This window comes from Odocoileus virginianus, chromosome 29 (genome assembly GCF_023699985.2).
Source record: "Odocoileus virginianus isolate 20LAN1187 ecotype Illinois chromosome 29, Ovbor_1.2, whole genome shotgun sequence".
Lineage (NCBI taxonomy): Eukaryota > Metazoa > Chordata > Mammalia > Artiodactyla > Cervidae > Odocoileus > Odocoileus virginianus.
In genome coordinates, this window is record NC_069702.1 from 12766769 (window position 1) to 12783444 (window position 16676).

At 47.2% G+C, this 16676-nt stretch overlaps 1 protein-coding gene across 2 annotated transcripts in view; it reads left to right on the forward strand.

Moving 5' to 3' along the window:
• STK32B (serine/threonine kinase 32B) overlaps positions 1 to 16676 on the forward strand; it is a 369384-nt gene that overhangs the window by 110910 nt on the left and 241798 nt on the right. For both annotated transcript variants that reach the window (XM_020882644.2, XM_070458128.1), the window contains exon 3: positions 1328 to 1479. In XM_020882644.2, the coding sequence (XP_020738303.2) occupies positions 1328 to 1479 (152 nt within the window). The remainder of the gene's footprint in view (positions 1 to 1327; positions 1480 to 16676) is intronic.

Sequence of the window (16676 nt, forward strand, 5' to 3'; positions counted from 1 at the left end):
CTAACACTTACTGACTTACTTAGCTGCTAGCAAGGGGCATCCAGGATTGGTAACAACCTTAAGAAATTAGAAGAGGCCAAGAAAGATTCTCTCTGAGAGCCTGCATAGGGTGCGGCCCTGCCAGCACTTTAATTTGGAGCTTCTGGCCTCCAGAACTGTGAGACGGTAAATGTCTCCTGTGTTGAGGCCCTCAGTCTGTAGTCCTTTGATGTGGCAACCTGGGGAAAGGAAGGCAAAACCCTGTCAGGATGTTGGGAACACGGTACCTGTTCTTCCTGCTAATTTTTTCCGGTGACACTGTATTCCTTGCTGGGTGTCCTAAGGCTCCATGTCCTCCTTTATATCTTTCCTTTTCCTTGAAAGTCTCTTCTTTTGACTTTACCATCTTGCCAGCCTTTCATGACTCCCCTCTGGCATTAGCGCCTCCAGACAGCCTTCTCTGACAGCAGGTCACCCCCTCCCACCGCAGCCCCTTGTGAGTTAGGGAGTGCTCAAAAGTCAGACTGTTGTGGATTTGACACTGAGAAGCTTGTTGAACTCTAATTAGCACACTCAGCTGCAGTTTCCTTGCAGTTGAAGGAGGTTGTGCTATTTAGTCACTAAGCTGTGTCTGACTCTTCGCGACCCCTTGGACTGTAGCCCACCAGGCTCCTCTGTCCATGGGATTCTCCAGTCAAGAATTCTGGAGTGGGCTGCCATGTCCTACTCCAGGGGAGGGCTTCCCTGATAGCTCAGTTGGTGAAGAATTTGCCTACCATGCAGGAGACCCCGGTTTGATTCCTGGGTTGGGAAGATCCATTGGAGAAGGGATAAGCTATCCATGCTGGTATTCTTGGGCTTCCCTTGTGGCTCAGCTGGTAAAGAATCCGCCTGCAATGCAGGAGACCTGGGTTCAATCCCTGAGTTGGGAAGATCCCCTGGAGAAGGGAAAGGCTCCCCACTCCAGTATTCTGGCCTGGAGAATTCCATGGACTGTATAGTCCATGGGGTCTCAAAGAGTCAGACAAGACTGAATGACTTTCAGTTTCACTCCAGGGGACCTTTCCAGATCAGGGATCAAGTCCATGTCTCCTGCACTGGCGGGCAGATTCTTTGCCACTGAGTCACCAAGGAACCCCTATATGGACAGTGTGAATACCTGATCAGTAGGTGAACCTGATCCAGCTCTTCCATGGTGCCAATGTGGAGGGACTGTGGCATAGCCAGCACTGCTCCCGCACCAGGATTTCAGATCCGAGCCTTGAACCCAGGAGTGGGGAGGCAGTGAGGGGCTGCCCTTTTTGTTCTTTGAAGTGTCGGTCTGAACGTTCTCCCCTCTGTCACTCAGGTGTGCATCGTGCAGAAGCGAGACACCAAGAAAATGTACGCGATGAAGTACATGAACAAGCAGAAGTGCATCGAGAGGGACGAAGTGCGTAACGTCTTCCGGGAACTGCAGATCATGCAGGGCCTGGAGCATCCTTTCCTGGTCAATCTTTGGTGAGTGAGTCCCTCCCTCCAGGGCTGCTGTGAATGCCTCGTGGTGCAGCCAAATGCAAGCACGGGTCTGCCACGGGAATCCTTCATTGTTCAGAGAGGAAATGGAATTTTCTGGGTTCAGATGTTCTTTTGAATATTTCGCTGAGTACGCTTTCCGATGACTGTTGTCTGGAGTACATTTTCTGATGAAATCATTAAGCACATGCTTAATTTTCATTCTATTCTCTTACCTGGTGAATCAGAATTGAAGTTGATTTGGAAGAGAAGGTTGTTGTATGTTTGAGAACACAGATAAAATATTTTAAGAGGGTGCCAAGTGGAAGTCTTCTAAGGGAATTTATCGAAAATCACCCCCATGATGTTGATGGCAAGAAGGACTTCTGGGAGCTGATGTTTTACTCCACTCTGGATGGCTGCCTGGTGATTCTGATTTCTGAATCTGGCCCACAGGGCCCAGTTCCATCCATGTTCTGAAACTCTCCATTGCACTGCTGGCTTTTGTCTCTGCTTTGTGTCCTAGATTTGCCACTTTGCCGGTGGTTTCCCTGCCTCTGTGCCTTTGCCTGTGAAGTCTCCTCTTTCTGAGATTTCCACCTCCCCGTCTTCCCAGCTTCCTCCTACCAAATGCCTCAGATGGGCATTTCTGTGGGGAAGTGTCATATATTAGAGGCTGGTAACAAGTGTGTGTCTGTCATATCTCCAGCCACACAAGTACTTCAGTTATTTGGGGGAAATAAAACCACTTCATGTTTTCATTGCTACGCAAGAGAATTTTTGTAATTTATTTTTTATTGAGGGGATATTTGGTTTATTAACACTATATTAGTTTCATGTGCGCCACCTTATATTTCTGTATCCACTCCAGTGTGCTCATCGCCAAAAATTAAATGTCCACTCATCACCATACAGTTGATCCCCTTTGATTTCACACTCCCGACCCTGCCCCTTTCCCTCTGATAACCACTCTGTTCTCAGCGTGTATGTGTTTGTTTTTGATTATCTGGTTTGTTCATGTATTTTTTGTTTGTTTTTTATATGCCAAATGTGAGTAAAATCATATAGTGTTTGTCTTTGTCCATCTGATCTATTTCTCTTACCACAATATCCTCAAAGTCCATCCATGTTGTTGCAAATGGCAAAATTTCATCTGTATTTTTATGGCAGAGTAGTAATCAGTTATATATATGTGTGTGTGTGTATATATTACATACACACCACATCTTCTCCATTCATTCATCTGTTGATGGGCTGTTAAGTTATTACCATATCTTGGCTACGATAACATAGTTTTACAAATATCTTTTGAATGAATATTTTTGTGTTCTTTGGATAAATACCCAGGAATGGGGTAGCTGGATCATATGGTAGTTATATTTTTAATTTTTTGAGGAACCTCCAGACTATTTGCACAGTGGCTGCACCATTTCTGATCAGAAAAACAGTATAGGTTCATTGCAAAATGCCGAAAATGATGTACATAAGAAGGCAATAGGGCTTCCCCAGTGACACAGTGGTAAAGAATCCACCTGCCACTGCAAGAGACGTGGACTTGATCCCTGGGTAGGGAAGATCCCCTGGAGAAGGAAATGGCAACCCACTCCAGTATTCTTGCCTGGAAAATCCCATGGACAGAGGAGTCTGGTGGGATACAGTCCATGGGGTTGCAAAGAGTCAGACAGGATTTAGAAAGTAAACAACAACAACAAAAAGGAAATACTTATCTAGAATCCTCCCACCACCAGGTTGCATTCTGGTGTCTAATTCTTTTTTTTATAGTAAGTCCTTACATATGAATGAATATCTTTCCTAGAATGCATTTGTAAGTCCAGTTTGTTCATAAATCCAACAAAGTTAGCCTCAGTACCCAACTAACACAATCAGCTGTATGATAGTGTACTATAATAGGTTTTTTTTTTTTTCATTTATTTTTATTAGTTGGAGGCTAATTACTTTACAATATTGCAGTGGTTTTTGCCATACATTGACATGAATCAGCCATGGATTTACATGTGTTCCCCATCCCGATCCCCGCTCCCGCCTCCCTCCCAGCCTATCCCTCTGGGTCTTCCCAGTGCACCAGCCCTGAGCACTTGTCTCATGCATCCAACCTGGGCTGGTGGTTTGTTTCATCCTTGATAGTATACTTGTTTCAATGCTATTCTCTCAGAACATCCCACCCTCGCCTTCTCCCACAGAGTCCAAAAGTCTGTTCTGTACATCTGTGTCTCTTTTTCTATTTTGCATATTGGGTTATCATTACCATCTTTTTAAATTCCATATATATGCGTTAGTATACTGTATGGGTCTTTATCTTTCTGGCTTACTTCACTCTGTATAATGGGCTCCAGTTTCATCCATCTCATTAGAACTGATTCAAATGAATTCTTTTTAATGGCTGAGTAATATTCCATGGTGTATATGTACCACAGCTTCCTTATCCATTCGTCTGCTGATGGGCATCTAGGTTGCTTCCATGTCCTGGCTGTTATAAACAGTGCTGCGATGAACATTGGGGTGCACGTGTCTCTTTCAGATCTGGCTTCCTCGGTGTGTTGTAATAGGTTTTAAAGTACTTTTCACACATTATTTCTTAAAAACAACACAAAAGTAAAGGAAACATTTTTAATCTTATAGTGCCATCTTGACAATGTAGTAGTATAGGACAACAGCTGGTACAGAGGGGCCAGCATTGAGTGAATTGTACCCATTTTACAGATGGGGTAATTGAGTCCCACCACTAGTAGATGGACGAGATGGGACTTGAATCCAGACAGTCTGACTTCATGGCCCACACTTGCAGCCCTTCTACCACGGCTGCTGTTAGAAGGCCCTGGCCCTTCCCTTCTTTGCCCACTGCTCCCCCTTCCTCCCTGCACGGAGCGCCTCCTGCGAGGCTTCTGTTTGGCTGCTCTGTCACTCTGCTAGCAGGGAGCATGGTGTGGAATTGCTTATCAGGCTCATAAGGACGTCATGGCTTTGAATTAATTACACGTCAGCTTTTCATCTCATTACACGGAGGGTGAATTACCACGGCCTTGGAGCGCCTGACTGCGCCCCTTCTCATTCCTCTCTTTTGCTGACATGCTCTATGACTGGCAGAGGCAAAGACCAGGCACTGATTAGTTTTCACGACAGTTTGGCCTCTAGAGGATGAATGATGGGTGCTCCCAAGCCTGTGACGATCCAGGTTGAGTTGTCAAGTGCAATATTTTCACCTTTTCTGAAGCAAAGCTGTGCTGCTCTCTGGGGCTTCAGATGACTGAAGCAAAGGAAAAAGGCGATGAAAACTCCCACCCCAAACAGAGGAGTCATGCAGTAGTGGGAGCCCTGGAGAGGCAGGGCGTGGGAGCGGAGGGGAGAGGAGAGATGAGGCGGACAGCTCCAACACTCAGGCTCTGGGGTCCGATCTCCCAGGTTCTAATAACAGCTCTGCCTCTTGTAGGTGAAGAGTTGCTATGGACTGAATTGTATTTCCTCCCCACCCTCTCCCCCAACAAAAATTCATATATTGGTACCCTAACTCCCAGTGTGACTATCTGGAGACAGGACCTTTCGATGGCTAGTAAGGTTAAATGAGGTCATTAGGGCGGAGCCCTAATCCAGTGTGATCTTTCCTTGTCTGCTTTCCTGGTGGCTCAGATGGTGAAGAATCTGTCTGCAATGCAGGAGACCTGAGTTCCATCCCTGGGTCGGGAAGAACCCCTGGAGAAGGGAATAGCAACCCATTCTAGTATTCTTGCCAGGAGAATTCCATGGACAGAGGAGCCTGGCAGGCTACAGTCCATGGGGGTCACAAAAAGTTGGACGTGACTAAGCAACTACCACCATTAATCCAAAAGGATGGTAGCCTTGTAAGAAGATGGAGAAAGTTCGAGTCTCTGCCATGTGCGGACAGAGCAGGAGGGGGGCTGCCTGCAAACCAAGAAGAGAGCCCTCACTGGAACACGACCATGCCTGCATCCTGATCTCAGACCCTGATCTTGGGCTTCCGACCTCCAGAATTGTGCAGAAATACACTTCCACTGCTTCAGTCTCCCAGGTGGTGGTGGTTTTGTTATGGCAGCCTAAGCAGACTAATAGAGATGCCTTGAGAGTGACTTGAGTCTCCCTTCTGTGTCTCCATTGCCTTCTTTGGAAAAGTGAAAAGGTGATCACATCATAGGGTTGCTGTAAAGACCAAACAGGGCAGTACTAATACATACAAGCATCCCCACAGTCCTGGACTTGAGGTGGCTGCTGGGTCAGGGACCTGCTGTTGGTAGGATTAGCACTTGTCCTTCACATCAAGCTTTGGGAAGGCTGGACCAATTCTCCCCTCATCTAGCAGTGAACATGAGGACATGCTTGCTGACTGTTAGAAGATGGGTTGAGTTTTTAGTTTTAAAGACTATTGTCTCGATAAATGGTAGGGGGGAGGTAGTTTGTATGTATTTTCAGACTGTATTTTCAAAATCCAATTCTACTTACCAGATTGACTATATTTACTAGACTGTGAAATGTTCTATTTACAGCTGGGCAGGTGCCTCCCCTGCCCTGCTTGCTGTTGAAGTAACTGTGGAGATGGAGGGATGGATACCTGGTAGGACAGGATGAGAACAGATACCTGCAATTAATTTAAACAGTTCTCATAGAAAGTGTTGTTTCTAGAACTTTCCCTGAGTAGTGAATGGCTGAATCAAGACACAGGTCTCTAACAGGCCACTGGAAGCCAAGAAAGAACCGCTTAAATTAGTGGCTAGTTTTTCTTCTGCATTGAGACCTTTGATTCAAGTAAAACTACATAAGGTATTGAAAGGTAGAGCTGATCTGTCCGAAGCAGTGGGCAGGAAAGAAGGATGTAGAGAGGACAGAGACAGGAAGTCCCTTGGGGAACCTCTGATGAAGGACAAAAACCTGTACAGGGTTTCCCTGATGGGCTCGGTGGTAAAGAATCTGCCTGCAGTGCAGGAGACACCAGAGACATGGGTTCGATCCTTGGGCCGGGAAGATCCCCTGGAGGGTAGCGTCAACCCACTCCAGTATTCTTGCCTGGAAAATCCCATGGACAGAGGAACCTGGCGAACTTCAGACCATGGGGTCGCAAAGAGTCGGACACGACTGAAGAGGCTGAGCACACACGCACCAAAGCCCTCTATAAAGAATCACCAGTCACTGAGCAGCTTCATTTTCATAAACATGATCGTCTTTGGTCTTGAATGTTGCTACAACCTCCCAACTGGCATTTCAGCACTTAGTCATCACCAGTTTGCCACACACAAGTTGTCTTGTTCAGCTCAGGCTGCCATAACAGATTACCATAGACTGGAGGCTTAAATAATAGACATTTATTTCGGATAGTTCTGCAGGCTAGGAAGTCTGGGATGGGGGGCCAGCATGGTCAAGTTCTGATGAAGACCCTTTCCCTGGTGTAGAGATGGCTGTCCTCCTGCTGTGCCCTCCCCTTGGGCTGGGAGAGAAATAGAGGGAGAGAGTTGCCTTGCTCCTACTTCAGTTCAGTTCAGCTCAGTCGCTCAGTCGTGTCCGACTCTTTGCGACCCCATGAATCGCAGCATGCCAGGCCTCCCTGTCCATCACCAACTCCTGGAGTTTACTCAAACTCATGTCCATCGAGTCAGTGATGCCATCCAACCATCTCATCCTCTGTCGTCCCCTTCTCCTCCTGTCCCCAATCCCTCCCAGCATCAGGGTCTTTTCCAATGAGTCAACTCTTCGCATGAGGTGGCCAAAGTATTGGAGTTTCAGCTTCAGCATTAGTCCTTCAATGAACACCCAGGACTGATCTCCTTTAGGATGGACTGGTTGGATCTCCTCGCAGTCCAAGGGACTCTCAAGAATCTTCTCCAACACCACAGTTCAAAAGCATCAATTTTTCGGCGCTCAGCCTTCTTCACAGTCCAACTCTCACATCCATACATGACCACTGGAAAAACCATAGCCTTGACTAGACAGATCTTTGTTGGCAAAGTAATGTCTCTGCTTTTTAATATCCCATCACAAGCGCTCCATCCTCATGACACAATTATCTCCAAGCAACTCTGTCTCTGTCACACAGGTGACTAGAGTTTAAACATGTGAATTGGGAGAAGGGACATAAACATTTAGCCTATAGCACAGGGCAAGTCTCATCAAAGTGCAAATCTAAGCCCACCCCACCTCTGATTAGAATTCTGCGATGACTCCCCAAAGCCTACAGAATAAAAGTTTCTTCATGACCTGGCCTCTGATATTATGTCAGTCTCTCTTCTGGACAACCACATCTGCTCCTCTCTTAGTGCATTTCTGTTCCAGCCACACGAACTGATTAGTGAACCTGCCATTCATCTTGTTGTTTTGATCCCTCCAGGCCTTTTGCCCTTGCTGTTCCTTCTGCTGGAATACCGACTCCCCTTTCTTCTCTGTGAGAACTTCTGCTCTTTCCCCTACAAGTTCATTCATTAAATAGACATTTATTTGACTCTTCCTGGGTACCAGGCACTGTCTTGGAGAAGGAAATGGCAACCCATTCCAGTGTTCTTGCCTGGAGAATCCCAGAGACAGAGGAGCCTGGTGTGCTGCTGTCTATGGGGTCGCACAGTCGGACACGACTGACATGACTTAGCAGCAGTAGCAGCAGCAGGGTACCAGGCACTGTCTTAATTTCTAAGAAAAATTAAAAATAGTGTTGCTTCTAGTTGCACTGGGTCTTCACTGGGCTTCCCTGGTGGCTCAGATGGTAAAGAATCTACCTGCAATGTGGGAGATCTGTTCGATCCCTGGATTGGGAAGATCCCCTGGAGGAGGACATGGCAACCCACTCCAGTGTTCTTGCCTGGAGAATCCCCGGGGACAGAGGAGCCTGGCAGGCACAGTCCATGGGGTAGCAAAGAGTCAGACATGACTGAGCATTGCTGTGCATGGGCTTTCTCTAGTTGTGATGAGCGGGAGCTGTTTTCTAGTTGCAGTGTGTGGGTTTCTCATTATAGGGGCCCCTCTTGTAACAGAGCACAGGCTCTAGGTGTGTGGGCTTTAGTAGTTGCGGGGCAGGAGGTCAGCACTTGCAGCTTGGGAGCCCTCGAGAGCAGGCCCAGTCGTTGTGGCACACGGGCTGAATTGCTCCGCTGCATGTGGAATCTCCCCAGACCAGGGATCAAACCTGTGTCCCCTGCATTGGTAGGTGGACTCTTATCCACTGGACCACTAGGGAAGTGCCCCTGTCTTACTTTCTAGGGGTCCAGAGAAGAAGAGGATCCTTCTGTCTCCTGCCCTCTTGGGGTTCATAGGCCAGCTCCACCTTCTCCTCCAAGCTGCCTCAGGCAGGGCTGCCGCCCACGTGACGACAGGTAGTGCTTCCTTCCGGACGCTATTGCAGAACAAGGCCATTCAATCACATTTATCTGCTTGTACATCTGTTTCCTCCATTAGTGTGAGACTCTTGGGGATTGGGGCCATGTCTCATTCGCCTCTGTATTCTCAGCATCCACAGTGTTCAATAGATTAATTCTTTCAGTGTTTGTTAAGGATCTGCAGCGTCTGTGCTGGCCTTGGTGATGAACAGTGAGCAAGATAGTCACTCCCGATCTTCACAGAGCTTACAGATGAAAGAGGACAGACCTTAAACCAACAGTTGATTGTGCTTCTCTGCTCTTTTCCTTAACTAGTCACTGTCCTTTGGGGGCCCGGGTAACTTAAAAAATATAGAGATAGCAAATGGCCACCGTGTCCTGGGGGTCAGAGACGGGAAATGCCCATGGGGTTTTTCCCAATTCCAATTAGCAGCAGCTTCTTTAGTCTCCATCACCATGGCAACTCCCTTAATAGAAGGGAGCAAACGGTGATGCTGACATGTCCAGGGTCCTGGTCTTACCTTTTACTATTCAAGGATTTGTCACTATCACTGGTCACCTTGCTTTGTGCTTTCAAGATGTCCAGTTTCCCAAATTTCACTTTTAAGTGGAATAGGCTTGTTATCCCTAGGGGAGAGAGTGGGGATTATAAGATGTCCCAGCTCCATTTTGATATCCAGAGGGTCGGCACTGAACTGTGGAAAGGGAGGGAAGAGGAGCCAGAGGTTGTTCTGTGAGAAACCAGGCTGGAGGCGGGGTAGAATTGGGCTCTATGTCAGACAGTTCTTGTGAGTGAAGGGTGGAGGGGGGGAGGGTGTCCCTCAATCAATCAGGAAGGGCGTGGAGTTTGCAGAAGGTCAGAGGGAAAGCCAGGACTCCCTTGGACTGGCCAGTGGTCTTTGGGGCTCTCTGCTTCCCCACCTTCCAACCCACTGCACAATACCTTCTGGTGCCCATTTCTCTGACTCTTTCTTATGCTTCCCATGTGTTTTTTTGTAATTAGGATTCTCCTTGGTCCTTGGAGTTCATTAAAGTCTTCCCACACTTTATCAAGTGACCTTAAGATCCATGTCTTAAAATCTTAGTAACACTACCCTGTATGGGTCTCCCGTGGTACGTGGCTCTTTTCCTACTTTAGCCTGATCTGAACCATCTTACAAGGCTTCCCTAGAGGCTCAGATGGTAAAGCGTCTGCCTGTGATGTGGAAGACCTGGGTTCGATCCCTGGGTTGGGAAGATCCCCTGAAGAAGGAAATGGCAACCCAATCCAGTACTCTTGCCTGGAAAATTCCATGGGTGGAGGAGCCTGGTAGGCTACAGTCCAGGCGATCACAAAGAATCAGACTGGTTCAAACCATCTTACAAGGTGGATGTTCTCGTCTTCAGTTAGCAGTTGGAGAAGCTGAGGATGGGTGGGTTAAATAACTTGGGCAAGATTAAGTAGCTGACAAGAGGTGGCATTGGGATTAGAGGCAACAATATACCAGGAAATGGTTAACAACCAGCTGACCAAGGGGACACAGTGCAAACCCTGCTTTGTAGTGTCAACCAATTCCCATGGTGTAAATATTCCCGTCGTGGTCTGCTGTGTATGTGTCTTCCCCTGGATTTATATGTTTGAAGCCTAAGCTGCAATGCGATGGTGTCAGGAGGTGAGGACCTTTGGAAGTTGATTAATTCCCGAGGTTGGAGCTTTCATGAATGGGATTAATGCCCTTATAAGTGCCCCCATTGAGCCCCCTCACTTACTCCTTCCCCTTCTACCATGTGAAGACACAGCAAGAAGACAACTATCTATGACCACAGATCTGCCCACACCTTGATCTTGATCTTGGACTTCCAGCCTCCACAGTTTGAGAAAGGAATTTCCATTGTTTATAAGTCTCCTAGTCTATAGTACTCTATTACAGCAGCACAAACAGTCTAGGAAATGGTTGAAATCAAATTAATTGCATGCAAGCCAGCTTGCAAAATTTCTAAAAATTCAGCAATTCTCATGAACCAATATGAGCCAGCCCAGAATAACCCTGATAGGCCCAGGTCTAACACCAAAGCCTTTGCTCTGCCTAAACCCAACTTCTAGGAGCCAGGCTCAGGGATAAGCCTCACAGTCTGAAGGTGAATGAGCAATGAGAGTGATGCCTTGAGAGGAATTAAAAAGAAGAAACATGGTGGTTGGATATTGGGCAAAAGGAATACTGTCCTTTCTAGGACAGTATTCTTGAAAGCCTCAGCTTCTTCATCTGTAAAATGGGTATAGTACTGCCCTCCTTTCCATCTTTCTGAAGCCCAAATCAAATGAGGACCTGAAAGGCCTATGGAAATGATATTTTTGTTAGCAAGATATATATATTGTGACACTTCCTTCTGAGAAAAACTGTGGGTAATAACCTGTAAATCCCATGAAGAGTTTGTGTGTATGAAGTTTCTGGTGGGAGGCAGGGAATGCAAATGCAGTTAAACATGTAAAGTGAAGTCTCTCAGTCGTGTCCAACTCTTTGCGACCCCATGGACTGTAGCCTACCAGGCTCCTCCGTCCATGGGATTTTCCAGGCAAAAATACCAGAGTGGGTTGCCATTTCCTTCTCCAGATCTTCCCGACCCAGGGGTTGAACCTGGGTCTCCTGCATTGTAGGCAGACGCTTTCCCATCTGAGCCACCAGGGATGTCCTTTATCATGGTGAAGGTTTAGAAATCTGCCTGCAATGCAGGAGACCCTGGTTCGATTCCTGGGTCAGGAAGATCCGCTGGAGAAAAGATAGGCTGCCCACTCCAGTATTCTTGGGCTTCTCTTGTGGCTCAGCTGGTAAAGATTCCGTCCACAATGTAGGAGACCTGGGTTTGATCCCTGGGTTGGGAAGACCCCCCTGGAGAAGGAAAAGGCTCCCCACTCTAGGGTTCTGGCCTCGAGAATTCCATGGACTGTATAAGCCGTGGAGTTGCAAAGAGTTGGACACGACTGAGTGACTAAACATGTAAGGATTTCAATAAAGATGAGGGAGGCTCAGTGACAAGCAATTTTATGTTAAGCTCTATCCCCAAGAGATGCAAAAGTTCCATTAGGATATAATACATTTGGGAGGAATGCATTCACTGTAGTGAGCTTAATTAAATTGGAAACCATGGTGCCCTTGTTCCTCAAGTTTTTGAAAGTCTCATGGCAGCTCCCCATTATCTTCCAGCAGTCGGGCACACACCCACCCCCAGTCCCTACTTCTGGTCTTTTGCACTGATGTTTCCTCTGTTTGGGACAACTTCCTGTAGACAGGAAGGGCAGGGCACACCTCTTCACTTCCAGCAGGCCTTTCTCCTGTTTGAGCTCTTTCTCTGACCACCCAATTTAAAATTGTGAGTTCCTCTCTACCCTGGCAGCTCCTAACCTTACAATACATGATCCATTTTACTTATTCATCTTGTTTATTTTCTATGCCTCCTTTAAACACACACACACACACACACACACACACACACAAAGGAAGGAAGGAAGGATTCCAAAAGGGCAGACTCTCTTGCATTTTCACTGCTCCTTCCCAGGGCTCAGGATCACGTCGTGGTACTGAAGAGATGCTCACTAAGTAACTGCTGAATGAGGGATGGAATGAGTAAATGTCCCGTCTCCCCCACATAGTGTGCAGAGAGCCATAGGTGGTGGCTCCCTTGGTTCTTCACTTCCACTGATCCCCGCTGACCTGAAAACCAAAAGCGAACCCTTTAGTCTTCTAAACCCAATAGAAAGGATTTTGCTAATCTGAACAAGTGGGGTTTCCACCCGTTACCTCTGATCCAGAGTAAAGTGTATGAAGTTGAGGAATGAAAGTGACTTTTACATTCTAATGGATAACAGTGGTGCCCGTCTAATAGCAAACTTATATTAAGCACCTGCTGGGTACCTGGCATTGCACTGCGTGCTCCACTGGGATCATTCTGTTCATCATTCCCAGGGCCCTGGCAGGTGGCTCTGCGTCTCCACTTTACAGAGAGACAGCTGAGGCCGAGGGGCGCGGTTTCAGCTATAAACAAATAGACTGTGCGTCAGACTGGGGCTCTGCACCAGCGCCTGCTGCCTTTGGGTTCACGAGTTCATTCCTCCAGTACCTATTTATTAAGTGCCTGTTATGTGCCAGGAATGGTCGTAAGTGCTGATGATATGTGTAGAACAAAAGGCATGGCTTCAACTGCGTGGAACATCCCTGTTCCTGGTCTGGAGAGGAGACAGGAAAAATCCAGTAATTATAAAAATACGGACAATTCAAGATTCTGGCGAGTGCTGGGAAGAGGGTGCGTGTGCCCAGGTAACTGACATTGTGAAGGAAGAGGAAGCGTGGCATTCTCTATGGCGTCAGGGAGACTCCCCGAGGAAGTGGCACCTCGTGGATTTCCTGGCACGCAATGCCCACAGCAGGTCCCCAGGGCAGGCATTATTATGGGGAAACTGAGGCTTGGAGAAGCTTGAGTGAGTGATTGTATAGGGCCTCACGGTTAACAGGAGAGAGCCAAGATTCCCCCAGAACTTAGACTTTCCAGAATGTGGCACCAGCTACATTTTTCTAGCTGATGCAAGAAGAGTTGTTTGCAATTGTGTTAGAATTTTGAACAGAAAACTGAGACCTGCTATTGGGATTGTATCCACTCCGGATTTGACACTTTCCTTCTCTGGGTGCTGTTTTCTCCTCTGTGGCCTGTAAGGCTTAGAGTCTGTACCCCGGTTCTTCCCTGGTTTCCATGGAGACCCAGGGGGCCCAGAAAGTTCCTTAGAGGTTACTCGGGCCTGATGGGGCTGAAGGCCTAGGGACCTGGTCTCTGTCCTGCCTCATTCTGCATTCATGTTTCTTCTTATTTTACATGTGGTTGCATCTAAGGAAGAGTTTCTGCTGTTTGATGATGTTGACAGCCAGCAGCCTGAATCGTCTCTCTGCTCTATGAGTCTGAGATTGGACCACTGCAGTCTGCTTTGTGGGCTGAGAACGGGGCCCAAGCACAGCCAACTGTGAGAAGCAGAGCAGAATGACCCAGGCTATGTGATCAAACCCAAAGAATTACAGGCGTAATGAAACTACATCACAGTGTGTAAAACCAGAGGCAACACACTTATGGTTAAAGAAAAGTGTTCTGTTCCACATTCATGTTAACTGCTGTACCCAGGTCAGTGACAGACACCACAGGGGACAGGAAAGGATGCTTGAACATGCTCTCCAGCCACACTCGGCCCCCACCCAACCCGGAGCCTTGCAGTGCCTGGAGAAGTCAGGAATTATGGCCGGACAGTGGAGACATGGAGAAAATACATGGTTATTGTCAACTCTCAGGAGTGTGTGCTTCAATGATAAATGGCCACTTGGGCTTTTGCCCTGAGAACTGTTTAAGAGACGGTGGTAAATGACAATCTAAGCCCACCCTGCTCATGAGGGGCAGGGTGGGAATTTGCAAGGTTCTCAGTCCAAAATGATGATCCTTCCTTAGAAACATCACAAATGACCTTGAGGACCACGCTTCCCGCTACTAGAGCTCCGGGGAGACCTGTGCCGTGCAAAACTTCCAGGGGACCACGGAGTCTTCACACTCTCCTGCCACACAGGAGGCTGGTCCTCAGATGTTTCTGACTGCCGCTGAGAGCTCTGTAGACCATCATTCCCCTCCGTCACTGTCACTCCTGATGCCCCTTCTAAGTGTGACCCCAACAGTGTGTTGGCCCCTTCTTTCTGCTTGTAAAACTTTGCCTCTGCAAGACTCGACTTCATTCCCCTGCTTCCCACCTCTCAGCCCATTTCTCCCAGAGTGTCATGAGCCGTCTTCCTGTGCTAGATGAGTGAAAGGGATGCAGTGAGCATTGTTATCTTGGTCTGTAGATGAAAAGACTTACATTGGTAAGATGGAGCAGTTTCCCCAGCATCATCAGACCATGAAGTTGGGGAGTCAGTATTTTAACCCCCATCTGTCTCACTCCAAAGCCTGAGCATCTCTCACCATTTCCCCTGACTCCCCACACTCCATGGAAGACTCGGCCACCATCCAGCTGGTGCAGATTCTCAACAGGAATCGCAGGTGTGCATGTTGCTTCTCTGTGAACCCTCTTCTGACCTAGTTTCTGAATTTCAGGGTGTCGGCAGCCTGGCCAGGGCCCCTGCCCAGCACGGACCCACCCACGGCTCCCAAGGGGCTTCTTCACAGGTGACATTGGATTTTTCATTTTCATCCACATTTTATTGGCCATGTGTGAAACTAGGAGAGCTATCTTTTTTTTCAAACTTTAAACTTTTTATTTTGTATTGGGGTATAGCTGATTAGCAATATTGTGGTAGTTTGAGATGAACATCGAAGGGACTCAGCTATACATACACATGTATCCAGTCTCCCCCAAACTCCCCTCCCATCCAGGCTGGCACATAACATTGATCAGAGTTCTGTGGGCTGTACAGTAGGTCCTTGTTGGTTATCTATTTTAAATGCAGCAGTGTGTACATGTCTGTCCCAAATTCCCTAACTGTTCCTTCCTCCCTTTTGTCCCCCTGGCAACCATGAGATGGTTCTTTGAGTCTGTGAGTCTCTGTTTTATAAGTAAGTTTATTTGTATCATTTCTTTTTAGATGCCACATATAAGGGATGTCATATGATATTTCTCCTTCTCTTTCTAACTTATTTCACTCAATGTGATGCTCTCTTGGTCCATCCATGTTGCTGCAGATGGCCTTATTTCATTCTTTTTTAATGGCTGAGTAACATTCCATTGTATATGTGTACCACATCTTTTTAATCCACTCCTCTGTCAATGGACATTTAGGTTGCTTAGAAGGAATATCTTAAAAGGTGGTGTAGAAGGAGCATTGTTCTCAACACATGCGCAAGGAGAGATTTCTGGAAGTTTGCTGACTTAGAAGCTCAATGTATTTGCTGGATTGTGGACACATTGAGCTGGAAAGCTACAAAGGCAGCCCCAGTCAGATATCCTCCTCTTCCAGAGCCATCCCCTCTGAGCATCTCCATCCAGAGCAGAAATCCTTGCTTCCTCTTCTGGGTCCCCACAGCACGTGGCTGGTGCTCTCGGTGGTCCTTCTCAGAGTCTGCCCCATGATTGTTCCATCCGACCATCTCAAAAGAGGCTCGTGGCTCATTCATTCACAAGAGGCCGTCCTGGACCATCAGCTTCATCCAGCTCCCAGGCTTTCTCTGTCACGTCACCCTGTTTTATATAGAAAGCACAGCTCCTTGCTGCCTCTGGTGTTTGCTCATTTCTTTATAGATTTTTTTTTTTTCTCAGAATAAATATGAGCCCCCCTAGGCCAGGGTGCTGTTTATCTCATGTGCTGTGTTTCCAGGATCTAAAACAGGATCGGGCACAGGTGGGCACTTGATAATCCGTTTGTGGTGTTGAATTGGATGGTTGCACCCAGTCCATGGCTTGGGACATAGTAGTTTCTCAGCAGATGGGAGAGAAAAGGGAGGGATGTGTGAAAGAAATGGGGAGCCCGCTTGTTCTCCCAGTGGGTCCTTGAGGGTGAGGACCGTGCTTTTTCACATCTGCATCCTTGGCTTCTAGCACAGAGAACACATTTTGCGTGGATGATAAATTACCCCCGTAACTTGCTGAGTTTAATATGCAAACATATGTGCCCCAGCAATGGAACGATGCACTTAAATGCTTCTTGATCTCAGAAATCCTTTTTGGCTTTCATTTTTAATTATTTTCTCCATAATTCACAACAGAAGTGTATTTCCCTTTTGATTGGCAGGGCACGTACCTTTGATTTGCCAATATGTTCTTTGTGATGGGTCTAAGGCTGTTGGCTCACGTGGAAGTGGGAAATGAGTCATTTATAAGATGTATTTCTATCAGATGCGTGTTTACGCCAGCCTTCTTGTTGCTACCTCGCCTTCTTC